General features: G+C 44.7%; 3 protein-coding genes across 5 annotated transcripts in view; all 3 read left to right on the top strand.

The window, feature by feature from the left end:
• Positions 1-870: 870 nt before the first annotated feature.
• On the top strand, positions 871-9,059 carry LOC128916724 (protein FAM83D-B-like). Its single transcript, XM_054218740.1, has 4 exons — positions 871-1,326; positions 4,529-4,696; positions 5,579-5,703; positions 6,067-9,059. Exons 1-4 carry the CDS (start codon positions 874-876, stop codon positions 7,016-7,018), a joined length of 1,698 nt encoding a protein of 565 aa, XP_054074715.1. The 5' UTR covers positions 871-873; the 3' UTR covers positions 7,019-9,059.
• Positions 9,060-9,448: 389 nt separating this feature from the next.
• LOC128916725 (protein FAM83D-A-like) lies at positions 9,449-15,733 on the top strand. Its single transcript, XM_054218741.1, has 4 exons — positions 9,449-9,912; positions 12,179-12,346; positions 12,938-13,062; positions 13,313-15,733. The coding sequence occupies exons 1-4, from the start codon at positions 9,460-9,462 to the stop codon at positions 13,701-13,703; spliced, it is 1,137 nt and encodes a 378-aa protein (XP_054074716.1). The 5' UTR covers positions 9,449-9,459; the 3' UTR covers positions 13,704-15,733.
• Positions 15,734-16,796: 1,063 nt separating this feature from the next.
• DHX35 (DEAH-box helicase 35) overlaps positions 16,797-24,407 on the top strand; it is a 31,178-nt gene continuing 23,567 nt past the window's right edge. For 2 of the 3 annotated variants that reach the window (XM_054218672.1, XM_054218671.1), the window contains exons 1-6: positions 16,821-16,875; positions 19,161-19,294; positions 19,670-19,762; positions 20,533-20,610; positions 22,913-23,017; positions 24,270-24,331. In XM_054218672.1, coding sequence (XP_054074647.1) covers positions 16,836-16,875; positions 19,161-19,294; positions 19,670-19,762; positions 20,533-20,610; positions 22,913-23,017; positions 24,270-24,331 — 512 coding nt within the window. In that variant the 5' untranslated portion in view covers positions 16,821-16,835. Of the gene's footprint in view, positions 16,876-19,160; positions 19,295-19,669; positions 19,763-20,532; positions 20,611-22,912; positions 23,018-24,269; positions 24,332-24,407 lie in introns of all 3 variants that reach the window. The other variant, XM_054218670.1, reaches the window with a different exon arrangement.

The following is a 24,407-nucleotide window of genomic DNA, read 5'->3' as shown; positions in this document are numbered from 1 at the left end:
TTAACATGTTGAAGCAATGCATAAAATCTTAAATTGTATGTAAAACTCATGCCAAAAGGGTATGTCTGACAGTATTAGCACCTGACTCAGTGTCTTTAATAGAGATTGAATTTTTTAATTTAAAAATTATATTAAATTTCTTTTAATAATACAAAAAATGCCACTGAGTTTTATTTAATCGGGTTACATTGGGAACTGCCTCATTATCTGTCTCTGCCTCCCCTACATCCATCAAATACAGCCAGGAATTGTCTGAAAGAGTAAATCTAGCTGGTCAGTAGGTGCAACTCGTTATTTTTCAGCAGGTAGCAGGAATTCGTGATGGGGACAAGCGCGAAGGCCAAAACCCTGACTGCCTTTACCAGATTCTGTCATATCCGAGGCATTATGCCCAGCATTCGTTAACGGGCTTCGTTAAGAGGGTTCTTCTCGGGAGGGTGATTCGGGCCTAGGCGAAGCACCCTCACCCTCGCAGGGACAGCGGGACACGAAGGGGGACGGGAACAGCCAGGGCCGGGGCCTCATGGGGCAGGTCTGTGTCAGGCCTTGAAGAGGAGGGAGTTCGGCCCGGCTGCGTGAAATGGCGCCTCAGCCAGGGCCTGAGGGAAGTGGGCCGGGGCGAGCGGCCTCCGGGCCCGGGCACTAACGGGAGTGCGCCGTTCCCCCGGCCCCGACACAGCGGTGAACGGCTCCGCCGCTTCACCCCCTCGGGCCGCCGCGGCTGCAGCGGGGCCGGGCCGCCTCGGCCGCAGCCAACCGGGGCGCGGGGCGGGACGCGGCTCCGCCACTGGCGGCGGTGGCGCGGGGCTGTTTGGATTCAAAGCCGCTATAAAGGCGGCGGCGAGTGCGGCCGCTCCGCCGCTCCCGCTCGCCATGGCCAACCCGTCGCAGTGCCTGGAGGAGGGCGGCGGGCGCTGGCCGCCGCGGCCGCCCGGGCCGTACAGCGAGGCGCAGCGGCTGGCGCTGGAGGAGCTGGTGGCGGGCGGCCCCGAGGCGCTGCGGGCCTTCCTGCGGCGGGAGCGGCTGCCGCCCTTCCTCTCGGAGCCCGAGGTGCAGGCCATCGCGCGGGGCGCGCTGCCGCCCGCCGCGGGCCCGGAGCCGGCGGGCGAGGCCTCGCTCGGCGCCTCCCTCGACGCCTCCTCGCTCACCTACTTCCCCGAGCGCTCGGACCTGGAGCCGCCGGCGCTGGAGCTGGGCTGGCCGGGCTTCGCCAGCGGCGCCTTCCGCGGGCTGACGCGGGTGGAGGCCCACTTCCAGCCCGGCTGCGGGGAGACCATCTACGGCTGCAAGGAGGCGGTGCGGCGCCAGATCCGCTCCGCGCGGCAGGTGAGTGGGCGCCGGGGAGAGGCTGGGGGTCCCGGGGCCCTTCTGCAGCGGGTCTGCAGACCCCAGCAAAAAATCATCAGTGCTCTCCATGACCATCTCCTTCATCTGGCACTAGGCAAGGCCGAGCGGCTTTAAAACACCTGTCGAGCAAAGAGAGTCTCATTAGGAGGAGGGGTGGTAAATGCCCAAGGAGGGGTACTCACCCTGACAGGGGGCATTTGTGTGCTGCACCCCTGAGTGAAATCTCGCCTTCCGAGTTGTGGTGCTCCAAAGGTCGTGGGACAAGAGTTCCCCGTCCCCCAGCGCTGCCTGCAGAACTGATGTTGCTGTTCATGGCCAAACCACCCACTGGTTTCATAGAACAGTTTAGGTTGGAAGGGACCTTAAAAAGGCCATCCAGTTCCACCCCCCTGCCATAGGCAGGGACACCTCCCACCAGACCAGGTTGCTCAAAGCCCCGTCCAGCCTGGCCTTGAACCCCTCCAGGGATGGGGCAGCCAGAGCTTCTCCGGGCAACCTGGGCCAGGGGCTCACCACACTCACAGTAAAGAATTTCTTCCTGATATCTCATCTAAATCTCCCTTCTTTCAGTTTAAAACTGTTCCCCCTTGTTCTATGGCTCCATTCCCTGCTAAAAAGTCCCTCCCCATCTCTCCTGTAGCCCCTTTAGGGACTGGAAGGGGCTATAAGTTGTCCCCGGAGCTTTCTCTTCAAGCTGTTTTCAGCTGATCTTGCTCTTATTCAAAGCAGAAGGCTTCCCGTTCCAGGTTCCTTACTGATGTGCTCTGCAAGCCAGATTCGCAGAAACCTCCTACTGTCCTTTAAAGGATATGACACAAAAAAAGGCCTCTTGTAAAAGAAGGCTGTCTACAGAGATAATCCTATGATTCTGTCTCCCTTCTTCATCTCATTAATTGCCCCTAAGTAATGTGCAGACCTGCTTTTAGCAGGACTTCCTTCCTACAGGACTGGATGGTTTTGATCTGTGCAGAGTATGGCTTAAAAATCATGCGGGCGTAGTAACTTCTAACTGTTCTCTGTAACTCATTATGTTACCTGAGTTTATAGCCTCCAACTGTAATCCCTAGAAAGGAACCACCCTTCTTGTTAGCTGCCATTCAATTGGCTTAGCTAAAATTTAAATGTATAGCTTCCTCTTCGGGAGGCCAGGTGAAGCAACCCCTGGATCTGTGTGTAATGTGCTCGCACATGGCACACCCTGAATCAGCCACTGAGCTTAGTCCCTGCCCGCTTCCAAAAGCAGAAGCACAGGGCGTGTGTGAGGATGACATGGTCTATGGGCTTCTTGCCAGAAACGGTCCCAGAGGAAGCTCTGTTCTCAAAGGCTCCTTATCAGGTAGATGAGGCCAGTCTGGTGGCTCGGGTAAACTCCATGAAAACATCTGTTTCTCAAAAGAGCTGTGTGTGTTTGTAGTGTTCTTGCTTGTAGCATCCTGCCAAAAGTCTTCCCTTGCACCAAGCTGAGAGCCAGGCAAGCTGGTCCTGCACTGCTGTGTATGTGCCCAATCCAGGGGGTGTTTCTGTGGACATGGAATGGACAGAAATTTTGACACCCTGTAATTTACTGAGTATCAGATCCTGTGTGATATTGCTCAGTCATGTCTGAGTTCTTCGGGTTAATACGAGGAACAGGAGAACTTCAGGTGCGGTGTAGTTTCTTCTCAGCTCGCTGCAATGCATTTAGCTTGAGTGGCTAAAGGAGAGACTGTTGCTATCTTGCCTCTGCGGTCCTGAATGGATGAGTGTAGAGAAAAGGTTTGTCTCTCTCTCTCTCTCTCTCTCCTCTAAACATAATTGTACTTTTGCTCATTTTGAGTAAAAGTGTATTTCTTTTTCAGCTGCTAATGCTGGGATTAGAACTCAAATGTGCTGCTAATTGAGTAGTCATTTGAAGGCACTGGTGTTTTCGAGGGGTTTAGTGTGAATTGTTCTGTTTTCAGGGGTTTTCTTCTTACTCATCTGGTCTTTTCAAAACTATCTTATTTTTCACTATCTTCCTTTGACACATAGACAAGTGGTTGGATGGAGAAGAGCACAGGAAACAGGAGGCACTAGCATAAACTAACTTTATATAGAAATACCAATGTGCCTGTGTGTGTTACAATATATAAGAACTCACCCTTAGGGAGCGGAGCAGAGGTGGGAATGCAGAGCTTAGCCTGTTCTTGTGGGAAATGTTTCTTCTGAGTACAGGCAATGCCACACACAGAGCGGCTGTTGCATGTGTATAAGCCTTGGGTGTGTTGCAGCAGTGTGTGGATGCCTCATGTGTCTGATAAGGGCAGGTGCCAGGTACCCACATCGGTTCTATAATCGTTGTCCTTGATACTGGTCTAATAGAAACAGAATAGAAAAGTAAGTTGTGAAGCCAAATCCTTTATGCCTTTGTGTTCCCACACGGATGTGCATTCCTGGTTTTGAAGGGTGAGAATTCTAGCACCGCAACAGTGTGCCGTGCGGCTCTGAATTAGCTGGAGAGATTGTAAATGGAGGACTGTTGTCTTCAGCCCATTGAGAGAAAATCTTACAATTTTAGGATTTGTCTTTTGTAAAGAACTGTTGAGTTGAGTGAGTAGAAGGATTTCTTGTGAAGGTATGGGATGGAAACTTGGAAGATATCTATTAAGATTCTAGAAATAGTATATTCAGTTTTTATGTTGTCACAGAACTAGTTTATCTCTTGGTCACTTACGTATGGACAGCATTGCCTTCCTGCCACACAAAGAGAAATCAGTCGGGGTTTGTGAGGTGCTCATCTGTGACAGTGAGGAGGCCGTTCAAGCTAATTCTCTGGCCGGCAGTGGGTACGTGTAGCAGATATGCCCCACTGGAAGCACAGGAGTGAAGATAGCTTGTCTGGATTCCTGATTCTGCTGTGATAGCTTCCTCGATGTTACCAAAAGGCCATTTTACAGCAGACTATGTAGGGAAGTCAGCAGCAGACGTGAGGGAAAGACATCTTCAGGCTTATGCTTTCCATTCCAGGGCACAGTGAATTTACAGAAACATTGTGAGAATATAGAAATCTTCTCCAACCTGCCAGGGCCTATGCAGCAGGCCAACGAAATGTGCCTCTGGCCTTGATGACAGCAGCAGGAGAAATGGCTGGGGCAGGCAGTGATCTGGCCTTGTGTAAAATAAAACCCTTGAACAAATGTTGTCACTTTTTTCTTTTTTGCAGGTGATTGCCCTTGTGATGGATTGCTTCACAGATATTGATATCTTTGGTGACCTTCAGGATGCATATAACAACCGCAGAGTCCCTGTCTATATCCTTCTTGACCAGGACTTTCTACCCCATTTCTTGGAAATGTGCAAGAACTTAGGAGTTTGTCCAGAGCAGGAAAGTGTAAGTACAAAATATGGGTGGGTGTAGTTTGTGTTATTTTTTGGGGTGTGGTTTATAGTTACAGATACCAAAGATACCCTTCTCTAAAACATCAGACTCTTGAAAGCCTAAAGCATAGAGTCTGCTTGGTAACTGATATAAAAGGGGGTTTTCTGAAATGTTTCTCGGCTCCTGAAGAACAAGGCTCAATATCATGTGGTTTCAGTACAGTTTCTAATCCAACACGTGAAACTGCTCACGCACTCAGCAAAAACCATGCAGAAAAGGCACATCTACTCCTACCCTGTGCTACCTGTGTGTAGGAGCTACAGCCATGATATGCAACAACCTGGTGTGCTGGGTGGAGTGCGCACTGAGCCCTATCCTGAGAAAGCAATTTTCAAGCATTTTGCAAGATCTAAGTAGCTTTATTCTTTGGCTCAAGGAACTGCTTGCTAAGGAAAACAGAAACACAGGAAGCCCAAGGGTGGTATAGCTTTGGTAACATCTCATTTCTTCTCTAAGGTATAGTTGTTTCCTTTTAAAAGATTTGGATGATGTGACTCAGGTGGTTTACTTAATTCCTCTGAATATAAGCTGATATGACTGTCATGTCATTGGACAGGCTTATGTTCACCCTAGTAAGAGTTTCTCTGGATGGGGAGCACTCCTCACTTTATGGGCAGTAATTAATTGGAATGAGCTGTTCTCTCCAGCTTGACTCTCCTAATGTAACAGAAAATAAGCACCGTGTAACTAATAAGACTCACACACAGCCAATGTAAGGAAGTTCAGTTCATTCCCATCTTCTGCAGTGTGTGTAGCTGCTTTTAAGTAGAATTGCTAATCAAAACTTCTTGGAAGTTAACTTCAATCTAATGTTACTTTTTCCTTCTGAAACAGATGATGAGAGTTCGAACTCTCACTGGGAACACATACTACATGAGGTCGGGTGCCAAAATTGTTGGGAAAGTCCATGAGAAGTTCATGTTAATTGATGGCATTAGAGTGACAACAGGCTCCTACAGGCAAGTATTGGGGTCTGCTGGTGCCTGATGAAGCTATGGAAAGGGGGAGTTTCTGCAAGAAGGATGTATTAACTTTGCTTTGTGCCTGGTATTAATACATGCCAATGGCAAGTGGACTAGCTGAGTCCAAGTGTGACTAATACAGAACTGGAAGCAGCTTTGGCAAACTGGTTTATACAACTTGTTGCTGGCAAAGCACTTGGCCATGGTTAAATAGAGTTCTTCCTGAAGAAGAGAGTGAATTGTCTGGCGACTTTATACCTTCCTTATGCCCAGCACTTCTAAGCTGAGTCTTGCTGTCTGTAGCCGTATGTGTTGAAACACACTGGAGATTAACTCTGAATCTTGGTTTGTTTTCAACAGTTTCACGTGGTCCGACGGGAAGCTGAACAGCAGTAACTTGCTGCTATTGTCAGGTCAAGTGGTTGAACAGTTTGACCTCCAGTTCAGGATTCTTTATGCCCAGTCGATGCCCATCAGCCCGAAGTGGCCACCCAGCTGCAGGAACAGCGGGATATTTGATCACCTGGCAAGCAGAATAGAGTCCCTTAAAGAATATACTGTGGAAGGCAACTTGAGAGCAGAATTTGCCAGATTGTCTAGTACTCCAAAGAAATTGTTGAAAGAACTAGATCAGGCTGAGGATTCTCCTGCAGGAAAGCTTTGTAACCTGGGGCATTCTTTCCTCTGTGAAGAGGAGTGGCTCCGCGATCAAGAGGCCATAGTGGAACGGAAAAGTGCATCGACTCAAACTGGCCCATGGGATGAGAAGGCTGTAGTGACCGTGTGTAATGCTGCCACACAGACCAGTGCTGGAACGGCAGAAACTGGCACTCAGACTTCTGTCGCTGCTAGAATGACGGGCACTCAGACTTCAGTTTTGCTGAAGACTGCAGTGACGCAGACAAAGGAAGGTGAGTACACAGAAACACCCCTGCTCCACAGAAAGTTGTCAAAAGAAGGACCTCCTCTGCTTGGAAAGGCTGTATCAAGTTCTAGTCTGCGATCACTGTCTTCATCATCATCCCAGTGCTCCCTTAGCTCTACCGGCTCACTGTCTTCTCTCCGGTCCTTTGAATATTCCACCAGTCACAGGGCAGAATATTTCCAAAAACTGCATAAAGAGAGGCAATTCCACTACTCCACTATCAGGTCGAAGCTTAGCCACATGGTGGATATCCTGTCCCGCAGGGGACGCGTGCCTGAAAACTACATGACCCAATACACCGGAAGATGCAACCTAAAACAGAGGCGTGACATCAGTGCCAGCCTGCGCAGCCTCCGGGACGTGTCGCTCTTTTCCCTGAATAAATGATGACTGCACTGAACACAGAGCACAAAAGCTCCGGTCTCAAACTGCAATCACTTTGTACCTGCCGATTTTTTTTTTTTCCACTTCCTCCCAGCACTTTTACTTTTTTAATACATGTGTACATCACTCTCCAGCACTTTGTTTTGTACTATGGAATTTAAGAAATAAAAAAGGAGGGCTTTACTTATACTGTAACTACTCGCATATTCTTCATATATGTGTTAGTGGTGAAGGTTCATTTTAATTCTGGATGTTTAACCTGAAACGTGAACTTGGTACTGCTTTCTAGGATTGCTAATGCTCTGGCTTTAATTTATGTAACCTTGGAAAAATCTGAGTTAGACTGATCTTGCTCAGAGTGGCTTTGGAGATTTAGCTTACATCAAGGTATACTCTTTTTTTTTTTTCTTTTTAGTATTGGCTTTTATTTCTACTTTATCTTTGGCATGAGGGGAGACAATTTTTATAAAGAGCCATAAAGCGAATTTTATTCCAAGTGTGACTTCAGCAATATATACGTTACTCTTCCACTAAAGTTGTGAAGGGTCTGTTGGAGCAGTTGGCGGTTCTTGTCTTCAGCTGTATCCTTGTTTAAGCCTTCCGAAATGGACTGAGCTAACTACCCCTTCAGTCCGATTAGCCTCTCGTGCCATTGTGTAGAGAGAGATATATATAAAGTGCGTGTGGTGTACGTATCCTCAGAAGAGCATCTTTTTAAAACCAAGACCAGGAAGTAGCAACTTAACACTCCAAGATAGCTGTACCCATTTTAGGTACAGCCCTGATGTAAATGTTTCTAGTATTTGGAACTAAAAGCTAGATATGTTGGACCTGTAAGAATATTGATGGGAATGTATTACTGGATTGTTGGGGTTTTGTGTGTGAGATGTGATACCTGGAGTTCAGTGTCTTGCTGCTGCATACCTGTTGTACTTCTCTTTTGGGATGACTTCAAAGAACTTTGTCTCTAGTGCAACTTGTGAAACAGAACTAAGACTTTTAGTCTAAGCACTGTAAGAGGAGCTTCCAGTTCCGGCTTGGTCTAGGAATGTCTGAACCATCCTGCTTCCGTCAAGAGACCTGTAAACACCTTCCTCCTCTGGAGCCAACTTGGAGGTGAGACAATCACGGAGAGCACATGACAAAGCTCCTGCTCAAAAGTAAACTGACAAATGCACTACAAAATGTTATGGGTTATGTTTAAATATTATGGGTTATGTTGGCTAATATTGTTGTACAAGTAAGTGTAAGAGTGGAAAAAAACCAACATGTTTTTCTCTTTAGCCTGTCCTGTCTGAAATATTCTGTGTTTCCTGCTCTGTTTATCCACTACTAGGTTTGAGGAGCTGAAGTGCCACTCTAGTCTTTGAAAATACTCTGCTCTCAATATTAAATGGACCTTAGGTTAAGTTGGTTATTTGTTAGCAGCATTCTGTGCGTGTGTCTGTACTTGTTGGATCGCCTACCTGAGCAGTGTGTGGCTTGTCTCTCTCAGCTCTGACCTGCACTGTTATTCTTTACACCTGCATCCCAGCCCCTTAGTAACCAGCCAGACTGGATTCATTTTCTTATTTATGAGGCACATGTGTCCAGTAGATGGCACATTTCAGCTGTTGTCTTGAATAATGCTGTAAACAGTGATTGAATGAGTTTCTTTCTTGTTGCAGAGTAAAAACTTCATTCTACTAACTTTGACGTTTCTGTCTCTGAAATCTATGTGGGCAAAGAGACTTTCATTGCTCTGCTTTCAGAGCAGCCACTCCCTGCAGCTGTAAAGCGGGGGCACAAAGAGGTGCATGTGGGGGGAAAAAATCTCTGTCTGCACTTGTTTAAAAAGATAAGAGACTCTTGCATGGCCCCTGGAGCTGGAACACTGGGAGAGAAGCAAGTCACAGAGAGGCAGCCAAGGTAAACCTTCAAGGCCAATCTTGAGTGGTATTTTTAAGAGCCCATGTTCTGCCGTGCTTGGGTGTATGTAAAATCAGCTTGTTTGCTTTATGTGCTTTTTATCTTTATTACACTGTGCAGCTGCTTTGGTGCTCTCACAGGAACAAGAACCACTTTACAAATAAACTCCTTTCGCCACGGGGGTTTTCACCTGGTCGTCGCTGAGCTTTGTTTCCTCTTTGTTTTCCATCCGAACTGGGGTGACTAACGCAGCGCTCGCCCTGTGGCCGGTGCCCTCCCGCTGCCCCGGGCGAGCGGCGCCGCCTGGGACGGAGCCCTTCGCCCTCTCACTTTCGGAGCAGCCGTTTGACCCAGGGCAGCGCTTCATTAACTCGGGGTTCGCTTCTCCTGCGGCTGCTCCCCGAAGCGGGGGGGACGCCAGCCGGCTCCGCAACCCGTGGGCGCCGCCGCTCCGCCGCGCCCCCCCGGGGCCGGGCGGGAGGCGGGGCCGAACCGCTATAAAGGCGGCGGCGAGTGCGGCCGCTCTCCCGCTCGCCATGGCCAACCCGTCGCAGTGCCTGGAGGAGGGCGGCGGGCGCTGGCCGCCGCGGCCGCCCGGGCCGTACAGCGAGGCGCAGCGGCTGGCGCTGGAGGAGCTGGTGGCGGGCGGCCCCGAGGCGCTGCGGGCCTTCCTGCGGCGGGAGCGGCTGCCGCCCTTCCTCTCGGAGCCCGAGGTGCAGGCCATCGCGCGGGGCGCGCTGCCGCCCGCCGCGGGCCCGGAGCCGGCGGGCGAGGCCTCGCTCGGCGCCTCCCTCGACGCCTCCTCGCTCACCTACTTCCCCGAGCGCTCGGACCTGGAGCCGCCGGCGCTGGAGCTGGGCTGGCCGGGCTTCGCCAGCGGCGCCTTCCGCGGGCTGACGCGGGTGGAGGCCCACTTCCAGCCCGGCTGCGGGGAGACCATCTACGGCTGCAAGGAGGCGGTGCGGCGCCAGATCCGCTCCGCGCGGCAGGTGGGTCCCGCTCCCGCACGGTCCCCGGCGCCCGCCCCGGCCTCCCCCACCTCGTTCGCTTCTAAATCAGCTTTTACTTTACTATGCTCTTCCGGCGTTGCTTTGTTCCTTCCCCCCCATCTTTTGTATTTATCTTTTTTTAGGTTCATTATTTTCGAACTTTTTCCCCCCCTGTATTGATGAAAATTGAATCTAGCCACCCCATCCTTCCCCCCTTCTTTTACTTCAAAATCAACACCTGATTTTATTTACTATGTTCTTTCAGCATTGCATCTTCCCCCCTTCTTTTGTGTTTATCTTTTCAACAGGTTCATTATTTTTGAGCTTTTTTCCCCCCCATATTGATGAAAACTGAGTCCAGCCACCCCATCCTTTCCCTCTTCCTTTACTTCTATAAAAACTCCCGATTTTACTCACTATGCTGTTTTGTTATTGCATTATTCCCCCCCCATTTTGTATGTATCTTTTTATCAGGTTCACTATTTTCAAGCTTTCCCCCCTATATTGGTGAAAACTGAATCCACCCACCCCATCCTTCCTCTCTTCTTTTACTTCTGTATAAACTCCTGATTTTATGTCCTATGCTATTTCGTTATTGCCTTATCCCCCCCCCCTTTCTTTTGTATTTGTCTTTTTAACAATTCCATTCTTTTCAATCATTTTTCACCTCACATTGGTGAAACCCGAGCCTGTGCTATCGGGGCCTCTCTGAGTTCACTCAAAGAATTGACACCTGTGGGCGCTGTGTCCCAAACACGCCTGTTTCCAGCTCTTTTAAGTGGTCGTTGCTTCCACTCGGCATGGCGGGTACACAGCAAACTTGGGGATCAGCCCATGGGACGGATTGGCGAGGGCAGTCGCTGGCTCAAGGGAGGTTTTACTCAAGGAGCCTGGGTGAATAATCAGGTCTTTTCTTGAAGTATCATAAGAATCTGAATTAAAAGTTGAAGACGAACCTCATTTTTGTCTTAAATACGGAGGTGAAGTGTAAAGAGCAGTTGGACACAGGTGAACTTTTTTTTACTGTTTCTTCTCATATTTGAAAAGTCTGAAAGACTCTGGAAAACTAAGTTCTGTAAATAAGCTCACCTTATTCTTCAGGCAGTGCTTTTGAGGAAAAGACGTCAGTTCTTAGGGGGAAAAAACCAACCCTCTTGCCTAGGAATCAGCAACCAAATTTGTCTAATATAGAACCAGATCCCCTGTTTTTGCCATATCTGAGGGTGAGGAAGAAACTTGAAGGAACACGTTTATTTTTCCACTGTACTGGTTCTTCGCAGATGTTCTCAGCGCCCTCAAACATCTCCACAATCAACTCTGTGCTCCAGTGACACCGAAAGTTACTGGTGTAGCTGAAGAAGACTGACAGCAAAATGTCTTTCTTTTCCTCATGCAAAATAGTTGCTTTATCAGCTCTCTTTGGGTGTTTGGAGAGGTGTCAAGTCTCCCTCTGCCTTCGTAGGTCTTGGCACCACTCTAGAGGTGGGCGGAAAGGACAAAATGCTCAGATTTCTGTAAATCTTTTTCTTGAAGGTGAATTTATGTTGTAAAAAAAGGAAGGGTTTAGTACAACCTTAATTAAAAACTGAGTAATGCGCTACTGAACAGATGCGGGAGCTATCGCTGCTGCTAATTAGTGATGAACTCTGATTTTTAAATAGAGAAAAGCTGTCTTTCCACAATAGGCTTTCAGGCTAGGTTGGTCACACCTAATCAACCATAAAAGATACAGATCCTGGCAAAAGAAACTTCAATGTCTGCTGCTGAAATTACAGTAAAAACAAAACTCTACAATGAAATGATAAAAATCTTAAATGATGTTATCTGCTATAAATCAGTCAAGTGACAACAAGATTGAGGCAAATAATCTTTAACAACATTTTCTGTCCGTAAATTCAATTTTTTTTTTCTATTTAACTATACAGGCACATGAATAAGTGATCATAGTGAAGGAGCGAGGTATATTGTGTCTCCTGTACCTCAGTGTACTGCACTCGGTAATCACCTTTACCAAAATACCATTCTCTTCACAGAACTTTATTCTGATCAGAGTTATTTTTCCCTTTCTCTTATATCTGTTAAATATTTTGGCAGTCCTGTGAACAACATACTGTGTCACAGAAGGCTGCACCATGTTCCATAACCATCAGGAAAAAAATGAGCGGGGGGGATATTTAATTTGAAAATCAAATTCCTCATGTGCCGTCTCTCTTGCTGTGGGATGCTGTGGAAACAGCCTAATGATTTCTCCTGAAACTTGTTGCAGATGATTGCCCTGGTGATGGATTCCTTCACAGATACTGATATCTTCAAAGACCTCTTGGAAGCTTGTAGCCAGCGGCAAGTTAAAGCGTATATTCTTCTAGATCAGTCTTCGTTTCCCCACTTTCTGAAAATGTGCAAGGATCTGGGAGTTGACCTCGAACAGGAAAAGGTGAGCCTTGTCATATTTATAGGGATAGAGAGTTGATCCTCTTAGGACTGAAATCTTTGAGCTATCAAAAGACAGAACTATTATGCCTGCTGCCGCAATTTAAAATGGGGTTTATGTAGCTCTAGCTCTTTCATTCTCACATAAGAAGGCAATTAACAGAAAAACTGAAATCTTTAGAAGCGGATGTTACAGTTGCTTTCTGAGCGCAAATACTAATTGAATATTCAAGGAATGCAGGAGGAATGTCCAGTTCCCAAAGCATGACTGGAGTTGCTCAGGCTCGCTGAGGCTTTGAAGGCTGATGGAGAAGCAGGTTCTCAGGAATCTGTGGAGTTCAGGTCCCTCCAAGATGTGGTGACAGGAGTTTTTACAGTCACATTTTGCTCGATCAGTTTGTGGATCTGCTCCTTAATGCCACCTCTTTGCCTACTAAAACAAGACAAAAATTATCATTTGGTTCCTAGAAGGTGAATCTTGTGCCACTCCACAGCAGGCTTTGCTAGTTCATCGGTGATCGTTATTGTGTGTTACTACTTTAAATGCAATTGTTGAACTTTGAAATCCTCATAACGCTTGCCGTATCTTTAACAGTTGATGAGAGTTCGAACTCTCACTGGGAACACATACTACACGAGGTCGGGTGCCAAAATTGTTGGAAAAGTCCGTGAAAAGTTCATGTTAATCGATGGCATTAGAGTGACAACAGGCTCCTACAGGCAAGTGCCAATTTCCTTCTGGTGCTTTACATGATTTCTTTACATGGGAAGGAAAAGCGTAGCCCACGCTGCAAAACTGCTTTCCTTGTCACAGTTTACTTGTGAAGTTTGTCCTAAAAATAGCATGCTGCTCATCGTTTGGGTTATAAGAATGATTCAACTACATGTGATGAAAGGGAATTTTCAGTTAATGCTTTGTTTACTATTTGTCTTGAATTAACTCAGAATTTTCTCATTCTTCCTTTGCTAGTTTTACGTGGACAGATGGGAAGCTGAACAGCAGTAACATTTTGATCCTGTCAGGCCCTGCAGTTGCACACTTTGACCTGGAATTTCGGATTCTTTATGCACGGTCAAAGCCTATCAACCTCAAAGAGTTACCCAGCTTCCAGAAGAGCAAGGTGTTGGACCAGCTGCTCAGGATAACAGTGTCGTCCAGAGACTTGACCAGAGAAAACTTCCTGAGAATGGAGTTTTTGTATCTTAGAGCATTTGTAGGAAATCTGAAAAGGAAGCGAAGCTGGCTGCATACCTCGAGGGAGGCAGTCTACGTGTCGAGTAATGCGCTGCATGCCTCTCCTCCACTGACTAAGAGGAATGGCTCTCTGGTTATGAGGCCACACTGGATCATAGAGAGATGAATTGCACGTTCGCTCGGAGGCGAGCAGCAGAACCTCAGGAGCCATGTCCAGCCATCCTTGCCCAGTACTGCCTTACAGCACGTTTGTGAGAGAACAAACCTCGAACTGAGGGGAATCGATACTGGAATTGTGGTTTCATTTGAAGACCACTATAATGCAGATCAACAGACACAGTTATGGTATTGTCTTAGCTCAGATGTGTTTTAAAAAAAACCAGCTCTTAACACCTGGGAAGCCATTATTGACTTCTAGTATTCTGTCAGATTTTCATTTTTCAACCTATTCTTACATGTTTCAAGCTGATGGGTTAGCAGTGTCTTAGCTCAGTAACTCAAGTCTCATTTTTTAAGGAATCTATGTATAGAAAAATAATATTCCTTAAAGGTCTTCCAGAGATGAATAGCAGGACTGCTGCATGGCTCTGAAATCAGTCTAAGCTTAGTCTTGTGTTGCACAAACTCTCCACAAACTGTTTCATGACACACAACTGAAGTGGAGTAGCCGTAATCTAGAAACTAGTAGATCAGTACTGGGCTACTAATCCTCACATGTTACACTTTCTTTACACAAAGCTGTGCTGCTAGGCAGAATGAGCTAAAGAGTCAGGCAAACAAGGCTTTTGCAATGATTGAATTTCAAATGACCTTTTTTTATAGTTACAGGAATACTTGGACTGTTGGACATCATGCAATAAATGCATGCAAGGGATAGTATTCCTAAGAACCTACTATGTTTGTAGTAAAGACAAATGAGACCATTTTGTTGGCATTACTATATATACTTTTTGGTTTCCTTATGGTTGCTTCTGCTGTCCGATCTTAGGGGAGAAGTTGAGCAGATCTGAAATCTGTGAAGCTGCTGCTACTTCTCAAAAGCCTTAGTTCTGCCAAACGTGCAATAACACAAAAGTCAGAAATAGAACCATTTCTTTTTAAGGTTTCATGCAAGCTTGATTTAAAAAAAAAATAAATACATCCATTATTGGAGAAGACCAAATAAACCCCAAATGAATGAACTATCCTCCCAAACAGCTGTATATTGAGGCGCTGAAGTCCCAGCAGCTGGCCAGTGCAGAAACTCTTGTTAGTCCAACCACAGCAGCTGTGGCAAAAGTGCACCATTTCTCAAAATGTTGTTGAGGCTCTTGCTACTGCAGAAAACTCGGGTATGTGCTTGTGTGAGTGAGTGTCTTGTGCGTCCTGGCCTTCAAAGGGGAAGGTTAAAACTTAGCTGAGGAATTTCATATGGGTCTCTGCCACACGTCAGCAGGACAACATTACATTGGACATGCAGAGCTTACAGAAATGGTCTTTGCGGGCAATGCAATAATGTACCGATTAGGATATAACTAGTCTGCACCCTTTTCTTTCCTGTGCTTACAATCATGGAAATGTAATAATTGTGACTCTCCTAACCTGTAAATGTTCAATAGTTTATAGTTCAATAGTCTTAACTTTTATCCAGATGTAAAGAAGTTTGAAACATGAATTTTTATTCTCAACTGTAGTTTCCATAAGCACAAAAACCCCTCAGTGTTGTACTCTATGCAAAATATTGATTGTGCAATCTTATTTTCACAATTATTTTCTGTATATGTTTTCTCAAATACAAAATTTTAACTTTGTTATTTATCTCATTACTTTAATAGGCAACTCTTTCCATGTACCATTAGCTAGCAGAGCTTTTTCTCACCAGTTGCTAATATATCGATGATACGAAATACTGTGGGTAAGAGTTGTTTATTTTTGATAGAGTGGACTTAATCTGAAAAGCACGTTGAAATAAATCGCTAAATTTTTAAGAATGTCTTTAATTATAACTGAATAACCTCTTTTAGATATGGTTACCTAGAGACTTAGCTTAATGAGTGACCGTGGAGGTACAGCGGTGTGGAGTCTGTGCGAATCACCATGTGGCTAGCGTGTCAAGTTACTAATGAAGAATGAGAATGATTAATAAGAATGTAAAATGTGATTAGATCTTTTTCCATAAGCATGAATTTCTTTGCTTTTTATTTTTTTTACTCCAGCCTATACTTAACTAATTCAAATTCTTCATTAAATGTGATTCAGTAATACCTTTAATGGGCTGTAATGAGCCTGTGGTAGGGTGCCGTTGTATCTATTAACTATTACTGTACTTGTTTTCTTTCTAGTCCTGCAGCTGCCTGGTGTGAAGTGCAACACCTGTGGTGCACATAGGTGGAGGTATCCTTCATGTGGAGAAGGGACGCCATTAGCTTTACTTAATTAGTGAGACAAGGACTTTCTGGAGGTGATCTTTCAACCCCATTGAATCCCAGGTTCTCCCTAATGTTATACACTTCATTTTAGTAACAGGAGTAGTATCTGGAGGGCTGTGTTACGTGTATTTCACTCTTTCTTTTGGCTTGGAGGCAAAGGGTGGGTTTCAGTCTCACTTAAAGACGATCAGCTGGGCTTCCTCAGCAGCGTCGCTTCTGTGTGTCTGAGTAACAGTGTGGATGAACTGGGAGCCATTTTTGCTGTTAAAATAACGAAATGTCCAAAGCTTCAGCACTTAAAATCATAGAATCAGCTAGGTTGGAAGGGACCTATAAGATCATCAAGGCCAACCACACCCAAACACTGTCAAGTCCCCCACTAAACCATGTCCCTCAGCACCATGTCTACCCGTCTTTTAAATACCTCCAGGAATGGAGATTCCACTGCTTCCCTGGGCAGCCTGTTCCAGTGTTTGACAACCCTTTCAGTGAAGAATTTTTTCATAATATCTGATCTAAATCTCCCCTGGCGCAACTTGAGGCCGTTTCCTCTTGTGCCATTGCTTTTTCCTTGGGAGAAGAGACCGACCCCCCCCGGCTACCCCCTCCTTTCAGGGAGCTGTAGAGAGCGAGAAGGTCTCCCCTCAGCCGCCTTTTCTCCAGGCTGAACACCCCCAGCTCCCTCAGCCGCCCCTCATGAGGCTTGTGCTCCAGACCGCTCAGCCTCTTCCTTGCCCTTCTCCGGACTCGGTGCTTCCCTCCACCAGCTCCGCCGTCGGTGACAGACGGAGCCCTTCGCCAGGGAAGCGGGCCCGGCACCGGTCACCATGGCAACGGGCGGCGCGTCACGTGGGCCCTGCCGCCGCTTCCGCTTGCCCTCTCACCCCAAGATGGCGGCGCCCGTGGGACCGGTGAAGTTTTGGAAGCCGGGTGAGGGGGAGCGGTGGTCCCGGGAGGTTGGGGGCGTGTGAGGGGGCTGCTTCCTGAGCTGTCCGCGGCGAGGGCCGGAGCGATCGCCGCGGCGGTGCCGTCGGCAGCCGTCGACTGTTGGGGGTTGCGCGAATTTTAGGCGCCGAGGGGCAGTGGGGAAAGGCGGCCTGGCGGGGGGCGAGGTCTCTGACTCCAGCCGGGCGCTGCCCGGTACCGGGGGCGGCAGAGGAGGGGACGGAGCCCGCTCTCAGCCAGCTGGGGTGGATGGTTGGCCGAGTGGGGGTGCTGCCCTTCGGGGGGATGGAGAAGCGTGCAGGGGAACCCCAAGAAGTCTACGAAAGGGCGGTGAGAAGTCCAGCCCCTGAGAGGGAACAGCCCCAGGTGCCAGACAGCGGGGAGAGCTGCTCAGTGGGGAAGAATCTTGGGCTCCTGTGGGCTGTGAGCGTGAGCCGTTGATGAGCCTGGGCAGCAGCAGAAGGTCACCCACATCCCGGGCTGCGTGAGGAGGAGCATTGTTGTGAGGCTGAGGGAGATGAACCTTTCCCTCAGCACTAGGAAGGCCATATTGGGGTGCTGTGGGGACTCCCTAGTGCCAGAAGGATGTGGACTTCCTGCAGGAGGTCCACAAAGTGAAGGGATACAAAGACGGTTGAGAGATTGGAGCACGTGACATGCAAGGGGAGGCTGAGAGAGGTGGGACTGTGCAGCCTGGAGGAGTCTCAGGGGGATGTTTTTGATGTGCATAAATACCCAACATGGGGGTATGAAGAAGATGGAGCCAGGCTCTTCTTAGTAGTGCCTACTGACAGTACAAGAGGCAATGGGCATGAGCTGAAATGTGAGACGGTCAGCTTAAACATGAGAAAAACCTTTTCTACTCTGGGTGTGATCGGGTTCTGGAACAAGCCATCAGGCATGTTGTGGCGTCTCCAACCCGACTGAACGAGGACCTGAGCAGCCCACTGTAAGTGACCCTGTGGTAGGCAAGATGTTGGACTAGAAGGTGTCCAGAAGTCTCTCCCAGCCTCCACTGTGCTGTGACTCTGTGATTTTTTTCCCTCAGGAGTTGTGCAGTGGGTACCTTCCCATTCATTTATCCCAAAGCGGAGCTTGGTGGGTCTGAGTTTGGCAATTTTTTTTTTTAAATTGGTCACTGCATTGTGTTGTACTATCCTTTGCAAAGCTATTCCAGGGTCAAGATTAGTTTAGCAAACAGCTTCTTAATAATTTGAATATTATAGTAATGTGTGTGCATATACAATATGTATGTATATAGCAATATGTTGACAGTAGTGTATTAAAAAAACAAACACAGAAAATGCTGTGAAAGAAAAGCAGTGGGTGATGAGAAGCAATATCTGTTAGCTTCATTGATTTGTCAAGATCCAGATATTCAAGTTCTGGTTCTTAATATCCCCATCAGTCCTGGGGAGTGAATAGTTATTGGAATTGTTGCTAATCACTCTTAAAATTGGATCAATTTGCTGTAAAACTTGCTTGGCAGCTTTGAATAGGGACTAACTGTTTTTAAACTGTGGAAAAACTGGGAAAAGCCCAAACAAGCAAATCCTACAAAACAGGGGAATCGTTCTCTTTGCTCTCAGACTTTCCCAGTTGAATCTGCAGCTGGAAATGACATATTCTGTTATTGAGATGAGGTTTTGTTTCTAGTTCACTTGCATGATTCAGCGTTTTCAGTTGTCAATTGTTTTATGGTAACCTGCAGGAGGAATAAATCAAGTTTTAGCTATTGACATAAATTCAGATCTGAAGTGAGAGGCATATCTTATAAGCACGCAAGGTTGAATGTTTATACAGATTGATGTTAGTCCAGGGAAATTCTGTTACATGTCTGGCTGGCTGGCTTAAAATCCATGGAAATAATTCTGTGAAGGATATTGAAGATGTATCTGAACTGTTGCACAGAAAAAGAAGGAAGTTCCCAAGATCTTGCTATATATTTTTCCTAAGTGCTTTTTTTCCTCCTTTATCTTATTTTAAAAATTCAAATACTTATTCGCATTAGTTGGGTGGGGTTTGTTTGTTTGTTTGTTTTGGTTTTGTTTTTTTTTTTTTAACCAGCAGGAGACATATATTTAATTTGAAAGAATTTCTGCATGTTTACTGTTAGTTAATATTTCGATTATTTTCATAGAAAAGTTAGTCTTTTGATATATGCTGCTACCCATGATTACTCCTTGTAAGGAACATATTTACTTTAGTTGTGTTGTGATACCCTAGGCAAAAGTGTATTCTTCTACTTAAAATTAACCTATGTCATCTAGGCACAGAAGGTCCTGGTGTCAGTGTCTCAGAGGAGAGACAGAGTCCCGCTGAGAGTAGTGGCATAACCGTCGTCTATAATCCTTATGCTTCCCTTTCTATTGAACAACAAAGACAAAAGCTGCCTGTTTTTAAGGTACAGAAGTCCTTTTTGTTGTATTAAATCTGTTGTGTGATATCTGGCGCTTATGTCTTTTTTTGAAAGAGCAGTATAGAATCACTTTACGACATAAAATTATAATTTTATGGCCTTGTTCTCTTTATTTGTTGGAATTGATTGTCCTGTTTGACAACTGTTACTGACAGTTTTACAGGCTTTGTAGATTTATCTCATTTGTTATATGTTGTACATGTCACTTAAAGATTTTAAGGAATCATTAGCTTTTGGCAGTAAAATCTGTCTAAAGTGAATTTACTGTGTCTGTTAGATATGTAAATATTGTCATTTAAATTATTTTCCTATTTTTGTACACATCTGCTTTTGATACTTAAATGTTGTCTTCTCTTTCAGCTAAGAAATCACATACTTTATCTAGTGGAGAATTATCAAACTCTGGTGATTGTTGGGGAAACAGGTTGTGGGAAATCAACGCAGATTCCGCAAGTAAGTGTCTGTTTAACTTGGTAAAATGAGGGGACTTTACATGAAACATTAAACCAGCAGCACAGAACTGCACTGTGAGAATGGAATTCACCTATGCTCGTGTGTATGACCAAAAGGAGACAAATATAAGGTTTCATATTAGATAGCAGGAGCTGGTGTATCTGTATATAAAATCTTCTGTTACAGGAAAAGACCATACACAACAAATGGGTTTATGCTGGTACAAATAGTAGTCACTGTGCTGTATTAGCTGTTTATTGCTCTATCAGAATCATGTTTAAAATTTTGTTGAGAATATGTTTTTAAGAAGGAAAAAAGGTATGCTTTTCATACAAGCTTTCCTCTTGGAAATTTTTAGAATATTGTATATTTTTGTGGTTTTGTAAAATTGTATCTTTTTTGACAGGAATGAAATAGGTCTGAGAATGTTTCAAAGTTATTTCCTGATTTTAACTTAAATTGCAAACTAGTGAAGACTGTCATCTGCTTCAGTGTGAGAGCTGAATTTGTGCTGCTTAGCTTTGTTTCTTAAAGGGGTTATAAACTAAAGGAAAGAAGAGAAAAAAATGTAGTAGTTCACAAATGCTTGAGACTCAAAGAACTTCTCTTAGATGCTTTCTGAAATCTTACGTGCTTAGAAAGCAGGTATTGTACTATATTAGTTTTAATGGTGAGAATAATGCACAAAATCTCTAAGTAACTGAGAACTGACGCCTTGCTGTAATCGCAGCATGACCAATTAATTTCTTATCCTCTGTATTTGTTTGCAGTACCTAGCAGAAGCTGGCTGGACAGCCGAAGGAAGAGTTGTTGGAGTGACACAGCCTCGTCGGGTTGCTGCTGTTTCAGTGAGTTTTTCTGTGTCCAATTTTTCCTGGTTTGTTGTCGTTATAACCTCCAGTTTATTAGCAGGTTTTGCTGAATAGCGGGAATCACAACTGCATGAGCTCCTGAATGACGTTTCTGCTTATCTTCCTCACAGAATTGCTGGTACTATATGCTGAATTCAACCTGATTAGTAGTTCTTGCCAAAGATTCCAAGTCCAGAAGTGCAGATGTAGAAGCTTTGAAATAAAATTGCATGGTATCAGCAGAGCCGAGTATGGAAATTAGGGCTGTGCAGGGTTGAGCTATGATTGACTTTGGACTGCAGCAGTGCTTGTGTGACCCTTAACGTCTTTCACAAAGCAAAAGTAGGGATGTAAATCTGTGTATAATAAAATAGCCAGTGGAAGAAAGTGGAGGTTGTGTACTTCTTTCTAGCAATTCACATCTATTTTTCTTGAATCTCTTTTTTCAGTGTGTTTTGGTTTTTTGTTTTGGTTTGGTTTTTTTTGTTGTTGTTGTTAATGTTGTTGTGTGTGGTTTTGTTTGTGTTTTCCCCTTGTAAGAGCATCAGGGAAAAGAAGAAACAACTTTGTTGTGAGAAATCTTTTCATATACGTAGTATGTCTAGGAGAGCATAACGTCAGCTAGATGTACTATGAGAGGAAGGAGGAGGGATGCTGAGGGCAAAAACTTGTACTCTTTGGTAACAGCCTGCACAGAAAGCATCTAGTGCTCCTTCTCTTCATAACTGCTACCGAATGCTGACTTGGTGGGCTGAAGTTTCTGCTGCAGCATTCTTTTTGTACAGAAAACTGAGGTGCCATTTTGGAACCTTCATTTTGCCTGTTCTTTATAATGTATTAAACTGTACCTGCAACAAATAAGCGCCTGGTAAAAATGAAGTAGACGGAACAGCTGTACAACTTTCTGTTTCATCTCGTCCAGTATTCTTTGACCAGATCTGACATGGTTAAGGGGACAGTTTCTAGCAGCAATTTGCATCTTGTGCTTTAGGCAGCCTGCCTGCAGTGTCCTCCCGTTTCTCCTTCATAGGACATCCAGCAGACAGTGCACAGTTCTACAGGAGATTGTGTGTATACTGCAATGATTTCTCATGACAAACTTACTTCTTTTTTCCCTTTCATGTCTTAACACATCATTTTTAAGCCTAAAATTAAAAGATTGTTCAAGTAGGGCTTAGTGTATAGATAAAGCAGAATTTTTCTTCGAGGATGTTGTTGCAAACTGCCTGGACTGTATGACAGTTGCAGGGAGATTAGAGATATAGTGGGTGATTTATTGCTTTGCCTTGAACTGAAAGTCATCTTTTATTTTAATAGGTGTGCTTATCTGCTTTCCTATCTAGAGTATGGGGGTTGTCAGAAGTAAAGATAGGTAGTTGCAGAGGCATAAGGCACAGTTTTGAAATTCCTGAACTTCTGGTTGCATTACCCTAAATGCTTGGGCTGAAAGTGATGGAGTGATAAAATTTCAAGTGAAATCAGGAATTCGCTGCCTGTTGGTGTGGTTTAGAATGTCACTCAAATGACTGAAAGTAGCTTACTCTTGAAATTCTACTGGGACTAATGTATGTATTGTGGGGTTTTATTGTATCTTTAGCTATTAAATTTCTTTGTAGGTTGCTGAAACCATGGCCTGATAATACCTAATATTCCGTAGAATAAGTCTGAATAACTCATGACTTTTAGCTAAAGGGGTTCTTGGCTTAAAACTGACCCAGGATAGTACTGTTCCAAAAACTGTTGCTTCTTTAATTGTTCTGCTTGTTCTCTGTTTTATGCATAGAGGATTCTGTATTATGAAAAGTACAATAGCATCTTTATTTAAAAAACAAAACAAAACAACACAACAAACCTGAGTAAGTTCAGGGACAGATCAGTTTATCTGATAACTCTTTTCTGCATGCCATATACCTGCCTTCATTCCCTTTTTGCATGCCAACTGTGTTCTTAAATTTCTGGTATGTGGTCCTTCCCCAGCGTTGTGACTGGTTGAGTGCCTGCCTTTGTAGGTCTGTTAAGACTTCTTATCGCGGAAAGGTACCTCTGTAGCTTTCATGAGTAGAAGCTGTGTGAAACAAATATATTAAGTTACACTAAAACATTTTAAAAGTATTTACTTACATGTTCAGTTTGTGCTGTTATGTTGAACCGAATTTTGTGTTTGAACAAGAACAAATCATTCTTTTGGAAGCACTAGCTCTGTTCCTGTTTTGATGCTAATTCTCTGTGGGCAAAATAATGATACGATGGCGAAGTGTGCTGTGAGCTGTCTCTTATTTACAAGAATCTCTTTTCTCAGGTTGCAGGCCGAGTTGCTGATGAAAGAGGTGCAGTGTTGGGTCATGAAGTTGGATATTGTATTCGGTTTGATGATTGCACGGATCCACAGGCTACCAGAATTAAGGTGAAATATGAACAGTAGGTGGTTACTCTGAAAGGGTTAGCTGAAACTCTTCAAGTACTTTTGCAAAATTAATGAGAATCTTGTGCTGCCAGTGAAAAGAATAGATAGCATTTCAGTTTTCCAGGTGGGTACTCCAAAAGTGTGCTGTGGCTATGCAAACCTTAATAAGATGAGTACGTGTTCTATTCTGCTAGTCTGGCAGCCACCATTTTAAAACTAAAGGAGATTTTCAAGGTAGTTACGGACAGATATTGGTACCGTGCTGGTGTGACCTGATACGTCACTCTGTCATAGTGAAAAGCTGCAGTGAATCACAGCTAAAGTATCCTCACCATCCTAAAAATAGTTTTTGATAAAAAGTGCAGATAAAACATAAGATGAGTAGGCTAACTGAGAGTAATTTGATGTGGATTAAATAGCAAGCTTTGCAGCTGTTCTTCAGTGATGTGAGCAATATTAATGTTGCTTGTGTTGTGTACAGAGGAGAGTTTGCTCTAGTTATGCTGGAATAGCAATGGTGATGAATGAGACAATTTACTTTTTCTTTTTTTTTTTTTTCTGAGGCTGGTAGCCCTTTTAAAGTGAAATAAATCGACATGTTTGTACATTAAATGCAGCTGAAATAATCTTTTTTTTTTAAGTGGGATGATGAATCATTTGTTATAAACTTGAAGGTTTTTACTTTGTGTGACAGGGATTGCCCAGTTCAAGGCCACAGTCCCAGCTCAAACAGCTGTTTAATGGCTACATAAAGCTGTTGGGTTTCCACTGGTTAGTAGGAAGAAAGTATATAAATTAAAATGTCACGTTTTGTTGAAATGTTAAGGTTTGTATTCTGGTCAGAAGTGTGTGATAGATATTAAGTAGCCTACTTTGAGAGGGTCAAGTCTGGATTGACACATAGGATGTTACTGATAGAGCAAATTTAGCCATGTTACAGACAAGAGTGAAGAAACTTCTATCGCCATGTTCCAGTGCTGCCAATCTGTTCTTTTTTTTCAGTACAAAAATAACTAATTTTAAAAAATTCATTACTGATTAAAAAACAATCACTCTGCTTATCTCTGGCTTAGCACTCAGAAATACATACTTGGCTTCCATAGCTGAAAATCGATCAATTTAATAGATCATTAGAAAACTAAAGGCAAGGAAAAATTCAGGCAAAAACTTAGAAAATCATCGTGAAAAACGCATCAAGACTACCTGATAGGTTTTTGGGGTTTTTTACGTATTTCTTTGCTTTCACTTTTAGTTTCTAACTGATGGTATGCTGGTGAGGGAGATGATGGCTGATCCTTTATTAACAAGATACAGGTAAGGAAATACGAAATTAATGCTTACTGAAGTGTAATTTGCATATTTATGGTTTGGGTTTTTTTAGACAGAGATC

The sequence above is a fragment of the Rissa tridactyla genome, chromosome 12 (assembly GCF_028500815.1).
Source record: "Rissa tridactyla isolate bRisTri1 chromosome 12, bRisTri1.patW.cur.20221130, whole genome shotgun sequence".
Taxonomy (NCBI): domain Eukaryota; kingdom Metazoa; phylum Chordata; class Aves; order Charadriiformes; family Laridae; genus Rissa; species Rissa tridactyla.
The sequence above is the reverse complement of the archived record's forward strand: the minus strand, read 5'-3'. Positions and strand labels throughout refer to the sequence as shown.